The 12,115-nt window shown below is 38.1% G+C and overlaps 1 protein-coding gene and 1 pseudogene across 2 annotated transcripts; one reads left to right on the top strand and one right to left on the bottom strand.

Moving 5' to 3' along the window:
* Nucleotides 1-4,353: 4,353 nt before the first annotated feature.
* Nucleotides 4,354-11,481, bottom strand: LOC18428388 (disease resistance protein RPS2-like; annotated as a pseudogene). Its single transcript, XR_016055402.1, has 3 exons — nt 8,920-11,481; nt 8,353-8,446; nt 4,354-6,291 (listed from the first exon to the last, which is right to left on the bottom strand). The product of XR_016055402.1 is annotated as a disease resistance protein RPS2-like (transcript).
* Nucleotides 4,634-6,677, top strand: LOC18428385 (L-type lectin-domain containing receptor kinase IX.1). Its single transcript, XM_006837705.4, has one exon. The coding sequence runs from the start codon at nt 4,634-4,636 to the stop codon at nt 6,206-6,208; it is 1,575 nt and encodes a 524-aa protein (XP_006837768.1). The 3' UTR covers nt 6,209-6,677.
* Nucleotides 11,482-12,115: the final 634 nt, after the last annotated feature.

Genomic DNA, 12,115 nt, shown 5'->3' with positions numbered 1-12,115 from the left:
TCGGTGTTGGGGTATGTGGATTTAACCACTGCTGAGCCTGGGTTAAGTGAAAGGGTGGGGAGAGTGCTTTACAAGCGCCCGGTTATGTTGTGGCCTTGTAACTTTGTGACTACCTTCACAGTGAGCCTCGCGTGTCCGGAGAATGTCGTGAGGGGTGAAGGCATGGCCTTCATCATGGTTGCGAATGATAGGCCGAGTCCCGAAGGTAGCAGTGGGGCATACCTAGGCCTCTTTAACAAGACCACCCAGGGTCAGTTTCTCTCTCTCTCTCTCTCTCTCTCTCTGTTTCTCTCTGTCTCGTTATAATGAAAAATGTTAAGGGAGGGGCCTGGTTGGAAGAGGGAGCTGCTTTCTCTAGCGGTAATTCTGAGGAAGATTTTTTTTTTCCTTTTTTTACCATTAAAAAAGATCTAAGTTTTTTGTCGTTTTAGAACAAGTTTAAGTCTTAGTGTGGAGCTTTTGGAGAGAGAAATGCGCGCCAAAAGCGTTGAAATTGTGGGAATTTGACAAGTTTCTCGGTGTCATTGTTTTGAATCACCCTGTTTATGCAAGGGAGGGGTCAAGGATTCCAATTTTCAACAATGAAAGTCTGTGCCTCGAAGAAAAAAAAAAAAAAAGGAACAAAGAAAAGGTAACCGGGCCTTCAATGACCAAATAACTTCGTTAATGCCATATCTTTTCCTGTCTTTAGAGCTGCCTATGAAATTAAGCACCTGTCATTGGTTGTCAAATACTACAGCAACATGCTTAGATGCAAAAAAAAAAAAAAAAAAAAAAAAAAAAAAAAACTAACAAACAAATAAATAAAAGACAAAGTTTATATAGAGTCGGGGCTCTAAACAATCAAATTAGATCCCACCTCAAAAATTTCGCTAGAAGAGGTTGTTTTGATGCTCAAATATTCTCAAATTGATAATTTTGACGTCAAGATACGTGGACATGAAAAAAATAGATTTCAAGTTTTGAAAATAGCACATCTTATAATGTATTTTTGGACTTCAATTTTCAAGTTTTCATAGATCTGCTCGATCTACATTATTTTTGAAGCTTTAAATTTATAATTAAAGATGAAAACATATTTTATGGCTATTACAAAAATTTTCAATAGTGATACCATATTTTTCGGCACTATTTAAAGGTGGGCTTTACTTTGATTGTTTAGAGCCTCAGCTCTATACAAACTGCACCCATTTCTTTTTTTATTGGTAAAAACCAATGACTTAAAACCGGCCGTCTGGATTGGGACTTGCCGATTTGGATAGGGAATCAATCCAGAGTTCCAGACTGACCCCTTTTGTCATGGAGCTGAGTAAGTCTATTGTGGATCTAGGCATCCGGAACATCTGGATTGCCACGTTCCCACAATTTCTACTTTTTATTTTATTTTTATTATTTTCCTTTCTTTGATTTTTATTTTTTATGAATCGGGTTTCATCCCAAAGAATTGGTTCAGTTTACTGATCTGGATCAACAATTTGCCAATCCAGACCGGTTTTCCAAATGGCCGGTTCACCCTGCTGGTCCAATTTTCTAAACATTGGGTGCACACTACACCGAATGCAGCATTTCACCAATAAGGAGGGTTGCCCTTGTGAATGGTGGTACAACGGCATGCAACTCATTCATGAGCAGCTTTGGGAATGAATGATGTTATGAACTCTTTACACCAAGAATGTCCAAATGTAAACAGGCTCATGCCGGATCTGGTTGACCCCCACCCAAACTTTGACTCAAATAGGTCTAAGTTAAGACCTAGACCCAACTCGGACTGAAGTTGGCTCTAGGTTTTTATGTAGAAAAGTATTTCGTATATTTATATATGTAATTCCTATATAGATACATATATTTTATGTATGCCCAAAGTGATATGAACCGATGTTGTCACAGATAGACCCAGACCCCGACCCATCTGGTCTAATAGCTAGGTCTAGACATGGACTTGTGTCTGGTTAACCTGTCGGGTTGGCTGGTTGATGCAACCAGGCTGTCACCCCTACCAAGTGGGCCTAAGTATGTTGTGACACTTCTATGAACATGGAAAGGCCATCTAATCAATTGATGGTGCGGGACCATGAGAAAATGATCCAAGTCGAAGGTCCCACTCTCACTCCCACACCGTCAACATTCATCTCAATAGGGTTATAATTAAGTGTTTTAAAAACTGTTAGATCAAGATTGGATTTCAAAGTCACCATCCTGGTTCCCTAAATATATCAAAAAGACAAAATTTCTCCAGTCTAAATCCCCATGGTGCTCAAGTTGAACGCCATGGTGCTTAAGTAGTATTTCAACTGCAACATATTTTCTGAAAGAATTAGTCAATTTTCTGACAAAACAGACCGATTCTATCAAAATTGATTCCCTGGCCCACCACTCTATGTAGTGGCCCACCCCTCTATGTAGTGACCCACCCCTCAGCATGAGGGTGACACCCGTTCTTGAGCTCGCATGGGTCTTTCTTATAGCCCCGCTTCCCCAACTTCCTCTTCAAGTCCCCATGACTAAAACGAGGGGTACATCTTTAAAAACTTTTGGGACGTTTAACCCTTTTAACTTAGACATGGAACTAAGCCCTTTTTTTTTTTTTTTTTTAATAAATAAATAAAATTAAATCACATTGTGTGATGCAGGAATTTTTTTAAAAAAAGAAAAAAAATAAAATAAAATTAAAGAGTTGAGATATTATACTATCTTTCAGAGTCTGCAAGGAGTCCACCCAAAGATCTCTTAACAAGACCGACTTCTTTATTCCATTCACCATCACTACAAAGAAGAGACATTTTCCCTTTAAATACAAATTAAAAGGATCAATAAATAAAAATAAAATAAAAATACAAAATTAAACTCTAGCTCTCACTTCTCTCTTAAAAACAAGTATAAAATATCTTAACCAATCCAACCATGCTAATCTCTATTCGTATTCATCTTTGATAATCCCTATCCATATCCATTTTTTTTTTAAAAAATAAAACTTTCAATTCCATCCTTTAGATCTCTACAGCTGAAAAAGATAAAAATAATCCTAAAAAAATTAAAAATCCAAATAACATACTTTTTAAGTCTTAAAAAAGTGTGAAACAAAAAACATTTAAAGAATCATTTTTTTTATTGGCATCACATTGATTTACTGTCTATCTCTCTCACTCAATTGATCTTTATATGATGAGAGTGATCTTTATATGATGAGAGAGAGTGTGTGCAAGTGATTGATCAAGTTACCAAATAATAGAATAGCGCTACTACTTGACCAAGATGATAATAACAAGAACTTGTGATAATAATAGTAAGTCAATTTTTTCATCTAAACCATCCATTTTTAGTCATGTGATGGATGTGTCATTTTTAAAAATCTATTTTTTAGGACAAATATCAATATCTTATCAATATATTGTTCAACAAACAATTGTCATATAACGTGTTATTTTATAGATTTTATAGATTCCTAGTTTCTAGTTTCTAGTTTCCTAGGTTTAAAAATAATACATCATAGATGATTGATCTTTATAGATGATTATATATTTATATGATGAATGTAACTAAAATGAAGATGTTGAGATGGATGAAATGAATACATTTGGAAGAACTTAAGTGTTACTCCAATAGAAGTTAAGATGAGAGAATGAGGATTTATATGGTTAGGCATGTACAACAGAAATACAGTACAAAACTTGTTCAGAGGTACGAGTTAGTCCAAATAAAAAACTCAGAAAGAATAAGAGGTAATGAAAAAGATATGGATACTTATACCCTCACTGAAATATGACCTTTGATAAAGCAGAATGGTGGACCAAGATTTATATAGCCGATTCCAAATAGTTAATAAAAGATTTTGATGATGGTGATATTAAAAGGATAATTATATCCCTCTACCAATAGTTGTGTGAGAGAGTATTTGTTAGTATGTAAAGGATTTTTTTTTTTGTTTTTTTTCTTTAAAACTAAAAATTTGTCTTTTACCACCAGGTCATTATTTCAAAATTCAAAATGGCATATATCCAGATCAAAATATCAACTTTTCTCTCATTACATCACAAAACAACATCAAATACATGAAAACCGAGATTATAAAAGAAAGGAGATTAAACCCACCTCAAAACTAACATTTCGTCCCTCATCATCTCTTTCAATATATAATACATAGATAGAGAGAGATCCAATGAAATAATGGCCAGACAAACAGCCGGAATGTTGATCAACAAACATTCACACGGAAACATGAAATAATGGCCGAACAAACAGCCGTAATGTTGATCAACAAACATTCAAACGGAAACATGAAATAATGGCCGAACAAACATCCAGAATGTTGATCAACAAACATTCAAACAGAAACATTATCTCAATATTCACTTATTTTCACAAAATAATGAAAATTTATAATCCATTACCCCCATTTTTCTTGAAAACCTAAATAACATTATTTATAAAGATTTGGATCAGTTTTCCATATGGCTGATCTGGGTCACCAACCCATTTTTTCAAACATTGGTCATAACTTTATAAAAAGAAACATAGAAGGTTATGATCATAGCCTTTCTATGGTCCTGTCAATCATAGTCAATTTTTCCTAAATAAAATTAGTTATAGGAAATTTTTATTTCTCATATTTTTGTTCTTATGGTTCCCTCCTATAATGGTGGTCTCTTTGTTATTATCCAACACAGAAAACACCTGGGATCAAGTAGCCGTGGAGATCGATACTTTTCTAAATGAATTTGACCCGAATTACATCCATATAGGAGTCGATACGAATTCCATTATGTCTGATGCAAAGGCCGACATCAGTCGCTTCGAACGCGGCCTTAACCAACACCAATCCCTACAGATAAAGCTAGAATACGATGGTTGGCAAAGTAACCTCCAAATCTTCGCTGCTCTCTTAGGTGAACCTTTAACAAGTATCTTGAACCACACCCTGCAACTCCGGGACATCCTCCCACAGTCAGCGTACATAGGCTTCACAGCATCAACGGGCCGGACCGACTTTGAATCCCACCGCCTGCTTAGCTGGACCTTCACCTCTTTTCCCCTGCCAGTGAAAGCCAGCTCCCCTTCTTTACATTCGAAGTCTATCAGAAGAATTGTGTGGTTAGCTTCTATTGCAGCTTCAGTCGGCACTTTGGTAGTAGGTATTGTTGCGCTGGTAGTGGCTAAGATGGCTCGTGGCTCTGACTCTGTGCGACGGGATGACATGGAGACTCGCTCTCGTAGTGCCATTAATGCCCCTCGAATGTTCACATACAAACAGCTCGTAGTTGCCACAGACAACTTTAATCACAAGAACTTGTTGGGGGTGGGTGGGTTCGGAAGTGTGTACAAGGGCCACGCCCCAGGTCCAATTGCTGTGAAGAAAATTTCAGCTGGATCAAAGCAGGGGGAGCGTGAGTTCTTAGCAGAGATATGCACCATTGGACGCCTGCGCCACAAGAACGTAGTACAGTTGAATGGATGGTGCCATGAGAAGGGTCAGCTCCTCCTTGTTTATGAATTCATGCCAAATGGGAGCCTTGACAAGTTCATTTCCAAAGGGCTGTTGCCATGGGATGTGCGCCACAGGATCCTGTCTGGACTTGCTTCAGCATTGCTGTATCTTCATGAGGAGTGTGGGACAGTTGTGGTTCATCGAGATTTGAAGCCAAACAATGTGATGCTAGATGAGGATTTCAATGCACATTTAGGGGACTTTGGGCTGGCTAGGCTGGTTCAAGAGGGCTCAATAACAACTATGGTGGCGGGGACCCCAGGGTACCTGGCACCAGAATGTAGCTACACTGGCAGGGCCACAACTGAGTCGGATGTGTTTGGGTTTGGGATAGTGGTCCTTGAAGTCGTGTGCGGGAGGAGATTATCAGAGCTTAATCTTGTGGATTATATTTGGGGTTATTATGGTCAGGGTCAACTCTTGGAGGCTGCAGATGTGGAGCCAAGAGATGAATTTGATCAGCAACAGGTGATGAGGGCACTAGTGGTAGGGTTAGCATGTGCTCACCCTGATCCTGCACAGAGGCCTCGAATGCGTGGGGTGGTGCAAGTGTTCATGAACTCTAATGAACCACTCATGGAGCTACCGACAAGCCGACCTGCAGCTATCTATATCCCTGTGCGCCAGTCGACTTCAAAATTATCAAATGGCTCGGGGAGTAATTCGGCCTTGTCTGTGCCACCGCTGTCATTTAATGACATCACGACATTGGATTGCGGGCGTTGAGAGTATTTCTGCTTGTTGGCATTTCCTTCTTTCAGTTTGCATCAGTTGGTAAGTTTGCTTCTGTGAGGGAGAATCCAAACCTCCTTCACACAAATTGGTCATTAGCTGGTGATATGAATCCATACAAGACAAGATCTCATTCCATGGATCATGGCCAAATTTGTTACTGATACTGAACTAGAAATGGTTTTAGAAGCATTTTTCATATGTAATATATCATAAATTTAAGTAAACAAATGTAAAGTCATTTAAGTTTTTATTTCCCATATATGTTTTATTTACTCATTGTTTGGTGAGTTTTTTAGTTAAGAAGTATTTGAAGGATACTTTTGTTTGTAAATAGTTTTGTGGATGAGAAACTTTGATGCTATTGTGCCAATGGTTTCTTGACTTTCTTGTGCAATTAGCAATAAGGTTCCTTCTCTCTTTTTGAATGTTGAGCAATAAAGTTCCTTTGTTATTTCTATCATGTTACTGTTTGCTGAGAGCTTTAATTCCAAACAACCAATGGTGTGTATGTAATGTGATAAAACAAACTATTTAACTACTCATGGGCTGGAATCCCTAAAGACTCTTGTGAGGGAGAAAGCTGGAGTCGTTCATATTTCATTATTGCTAAGAATTAAGGTGTTGTTTCGCAACAAGGAATTTGGTTGCCTAAGATTGAAATTTTTTGAAAAACTGCAGCATTTCCAGTTTGACAACTAGAAATGGCATAGTGAAAAGAAGTTTACATTTCTCAAAAATTAAAAATGTGGACTTTTAGCACCCCCATGGCAGACTAAACAACCCAAAAATGGGAAATGAAGATTTTCCCTTTTTGGATCCTTTTGTTAATTCGATAATGTGCATAAAATTTCAAATACATTTATTTATTTATTATGAAATTGGATTACGATAAAATTTTGGAGGGTTTGTGCGCTCAATTGGGTATTTTTTATAAAAAAACATATCAAAAAATAATTATAAAATGAATGACCAAATTACACCTCATGAAGGAAAGGCATAGATGCCCAAAATTTTAGCTCAATCTAATGCATTAAATATAAAATAAAATTAAAATACTCAGCTCTCTAACTGTTTCTGAAGGTATTTCAACTATTATGTTTTTTCCAAATTATTTATATATTTTTTATACGTTCTTGGGGGTATCAGATTTTAGCTCAATTTGAGGTATAGAAAAAATAAAATAATATTAAAATACTTCCACATGCTTTCACCTTATCCAATTTGTTTTGTTCTTTTTTGTGGTATATATAGTGTCCATTTCGTTAGACCTACGATGGATGATTTTTTGTGGTACATATAGAGTGTCCATGTCGCTAGACCTACGATGGATGACCTATGGATTCAAAATCTCATTCATATAACAAGTATTACCATCTCATTAGTGAAAACTTTAAAAAAATTTGTTGAAATTGGCTAATTTTCATATCTCATATGTATAAAATTTTAGCTTAAACCAAACATAGTTTTCTAGAATTGCCATAATTCTAGTCTGATAAACCAGACAATATTTTCCATTACCATATACTCATTTTTCTACCCTCCATTTGCCCCCTATTTCAAAATGGGAAAACTCTAGTTGTAGTTCCAGGTTCCAATTGCCAAATGCCCCCATTTGATTTTCTTCTCCTATATTTCACAAAAGCTTTGTATGATCCATAGGTATGTGGTCATGTGACAATACCTTCCAATATCTATGTACACACAATCTCACGCCACACACACATATGCTAAAAGAAAAAATTTATATAGTGTCAACCATATGCTATTGAAATATGGTGATCTCTCGCCACACACACATATGGTACAAGAAAAAAAATCTATATAGAGTCCAACCATATACTATTGAAATAAGACGCACCTCAGAAATTTATAGGTAATTATGTATTTAAAACCCATTTCTTTAGGTGTTTATGTATTCGAAAATACTTTTTTAAAGGGAAGAAAAAAAAAATTCTTCTCATAATCCTTAATAGAATCCCAAAACTTCACATACAAAAAATCGGATCCCAAAACTTTATATAAACAAATTCTCCAAGTGGATCATTTGTCCTAGGGAGTAAATGAATTTTTCATTCTCCAACAGGAGCATGGTATGAGGATTCTAAATATTGCGTAATAGAAATTTACTCCCATACCTCCTATGTCTTAAGGATGGGTGCCGTATATATAAGGCTTCAACCTTAAACAATCAAAGCAATGTGAACCTCCAGACCCTGCTGAAAGATACCCCTGCAATAGCACGAAAAACTTGTTTCAACCTGGAACAAGAATTGAGCAGACTAACCATTTTGGAAATAGAAAGGTCCAGATAATTTGTTATAGAATACATTATTTTATGACTTAAAATCTTTTATTCATAGTTCTATATATTGAGGTCGAGATGATCACTTGGAAAAACTTCAAACATCAAAAACAACCTGTTTGGGTGGGAAAGAATATGACTTATATTTATAATTTATAGGATATGAATATTATGGGTGGCAATGGGTGGGGTAGGGTTCATGTCAATTGGACCCCGACCCGGATCCGAAACCTACCTGGCTAGGCTTGACATGGCCGGTCTAGAAATTCAAAAACATTAAGTTATATACTATGTAATATATATGTTTTATGCGAGAGAGAGAGAGAGAGAGAGAGAGAGAGAGAGAGAGAGAGAGAGAGAGAGAGAGAGGTTACAAGTTATAGGCTTGGAGGTTACGTACATCACGGGTGAACCCACTCAGCAGACTTGATACGCTCATCTTCCCACTCCATTTTGCTATCTCCATCTATGTGTTCTATCTACAAATAGAGGGAGGACAGTAGAGTTGGTACGCTCATTTTCCCATTCCAATCCTTCCCACCATTTCTTTTTCCTTGCAATTTTTCTGAGCATTTCTGCTTCCTGAAGATCCAGAGGGAGCCTTTTCAACTTGGGACATTTCCATACAAAAATACGTTCCAACGAACACCATGCCATGGGGATCTCACAGATGCTCCTCAATTCTACCAACTTTTCTAGTTCTAAGTTTCTTAATTTGGGGAGGGTGATGTTTTGGTCCACCTGCCCTCCATTAATTATCTCTTCTAATCCTCTGCAATTTGCTATCCTCATCTCTTCCAAGCATTGGAGACATCGTACCACATTTGCCAATAACACATTCGTCAATCCATCACAATTCGAAATAGTCAAAGATGTGAGATTGAGAAGATGATGGTCTCCATCTTCCTGCCAAATTCTCCTCACAACTGGCAAATTACAGAGCCTCAAATAATTCAAGCTCTTGAAGCCGGGAACAACATCAAGGGCAACAAAATCCAATTGAGAACATCTTTGAATACACAGCTCATCCAACCTTTCCACGGGCGGTAGTTGCACAAGACTAGTCAAACCTTCGCACCCTACTACATCTAGTCCTTTTATCTTATCAAATATCTTTCGATGCCATTGTTTTTTGTTGGAAAATAGGCCGTTCCCATTAGTGCTTATCCGTAATGAACTCAAGCGCTCCAAGTCTTTAAATTCCTCCCAACATGCTGCTTCTGTGCTGCTACTTCCTTCTCTTTCCATCATTTCCCAATCCACGTGTCTGCTATACATGATGTTCAGCTCCTCCAGACATGATAGCCTTGATATAACCCCATGTTTTATGGATTCAACATCTTCAGTCCCTTCTAGATGTAGAAGCTTTAAGTTGGCTAGTTCTCCCATCCCCTCCGGCAATCTTTTGATTTTGGTACAGGCCAAATCCAGCACTTAGAGTTGCTGAAGTTGTCCTACATGACGAATGTCAACTAGGTTGTAACAATTGAATGGAGAAAGGTAATGGAGATTCTTCATGTTGGATAACGATTATGGCAGAGAGTCGATGCCAGTTCGACAGAGATCCAGCACCTTTAGAGCACCCATACATTCAAAGAAGCCCTCCGGAATGTTATTCAACTTTATATTGTCTCTGAGTATCAATGTCGTGAGAGCCTGCCACATCGGCGGATTGGAAGTCTCTCTATTTCATTGTGCATCAGCGATATGCATTGGGCCTCTCCCCATTTTTCTACCCTGCGTGCTTCCTTCAGTCCCAATCCTGCATCCACAATTAGACCCCCGGCTGAGCGGATACGTATGGCAACATCTCGGATCACATCATGAAGCTTCACATAATAATCTGTTCCAGGAACTTTCTCTATCATGCATGAGTCGATCAGGTTTTCAATTAGAGCATGGCTTTTGTTTCTAGCATCCTCCACACTATCCACTCTGCCTAGGAGCCCCTCGCACATCCAACACTCTGCCAAACTATTCTTATCTATTTCGTTGTCCTCTGAAAATAGGGAGCAATACAAGAAACATTGCCTAATGTTCTCATCTTGTAATTGGTCGTAACTATACTTCAAGGGCACAAACACTTCACGTTCCATACCGTCGATCTCCATTGTTGCTTCCCGTAAAGCCCTTGATGCATTCTGCCACACATGCACATTATCCTTGTCTCTCAACGCACAACCGACTACGATGATGGCGAGTGGCAGGCCAGCACATTCTTTGACAACCTTACGAGCGATGGGTTCTATGGAAGGGAGACCTACCACATTTCTTGCTTTTTCACGAAACAAGATCCACGCTTCCTCCTCTATTAAAACATCCACTTTAATTTTGAGGTCAGTTTCCATCCGATTGCACACTATTACTGATCGAGTGGTTATTACAATCTTACATTTATTTTTTGGGTTTGGGTGAGGGACTCCCATAGCATTCAAATCCAGCTTTTCCCACAAGTCATCTACTATAAGCACAAATCTTTGCTCCTTCAAAGCAGAAAACAATCTCTCTACAATCATATCTTCATCTTCAACATTCATGCCCAATTTTTTCATGATTTCTTTTTGAATTCTAGTTATGTTCACATCTTTTGACACAGTGATCCATATCACTCTCTTAAATTCTCGATTTTGTGATAGATGATTGTTGATTTCATGCATAAGAGTTGTCTTTCCAATGCCACCCATACCGTGATTGCCAATCACACCCAATTCATTGTTACTCAAACATTCAAGGATCTTATTTACATTTTTATCAAATGTTGACTGACCTGTGGTTGAAGTTGTCGGCATCTCCCACCCCACTGGTGGTGGTCGATCCATGCTCCAATTCACACTATCTGCCAGATCAATGTGAGTGGTGATTTCTAGTAGTTTCTTTGTTGCTAGTCTACCTGACTTGTAGTTGGAGGGGGAATTTGGGTAGAGTCCTCCAAAGCAACACTTGTTCTGGCTGTATCTTTCAACTACTTCATCTGCTTCACGTTCCAATTCTCATGCCCTATTGAACCACTGTTGTGCTTGTCTCATGGCTGCCTTCCCACTTCTTTCAGCTGCTTCAATATTTGCCTCCAAATCAGGAATTCGGACCTTGAGTTGTTCGTTCTCATTTCTCAATTCCTCAACCTTCTCCCGGCCTTTGAAGAGATACCCGAGCTGTCGAGTGACGGATTCCAAAAATATATTCATAATTTCGAGCACACAGGTAGCAATTTCCACGGTTGCTGGTAGCAAAAGAGAGACAAACACAATGAAATAGTTCAGTTAGCCACAGGCCTTGGGACACTAAACAAAAGCACCTTGTAAAAAGCCCAACTGGTCGAGAAAACCAGGTTGAAGGAAAGTGTCCTTTTGGCGAAGAAGATTAACAAAACCAAGGTGAACGAAATAAAGCTTCGTGTTTTGGTGGAGAGGATCAAGAAAACCAAGGTGCACAAAAGGAAAGCTCTCTGTTTCAGCAGAAAAGAATATCAAAAAAAAGGAGGGTGAACAGAAGGAACACTCCTTGATTTAGTCAAGAAGATCAAGAAAACAAGGGGAGTAAGAGTTTTGGTTCAAGAACTTGCTCAAAAAAAGATATCACAATGATATTTAATGATA

The sequence above is a fragment of the Amborella trichopoda genome, chromosome 5, assembly GCF_054954075.1.
Source record: "Amborella trichopoda isolate Santa Cruz 75 chromosome 5, AtrichopodaSantaCruz75HAP2 v2.0, whole genome shotgun sequence".
NCBI lineage: Eukaryota > Viridiplantae > Streptophyta > Magnoliopsida > Amborellales > Amborellaceae > Amborella > Amborella trichopoda.
The sequence above is the reverse complement of the archived record's forward strand: the minus strand, read 5'-3'. Positions and strand labels throughout refer to the sequence as shown.

Excerpts from the sequence above, each read along its gene's own strand:
- LOC18428385 (XM_006837705.4), top strand. The coding sequence starts at position 4,634 with ATGGTGGTCTCTTTGTTATTATCCAACACAGAAAACACCTGGGATCAA.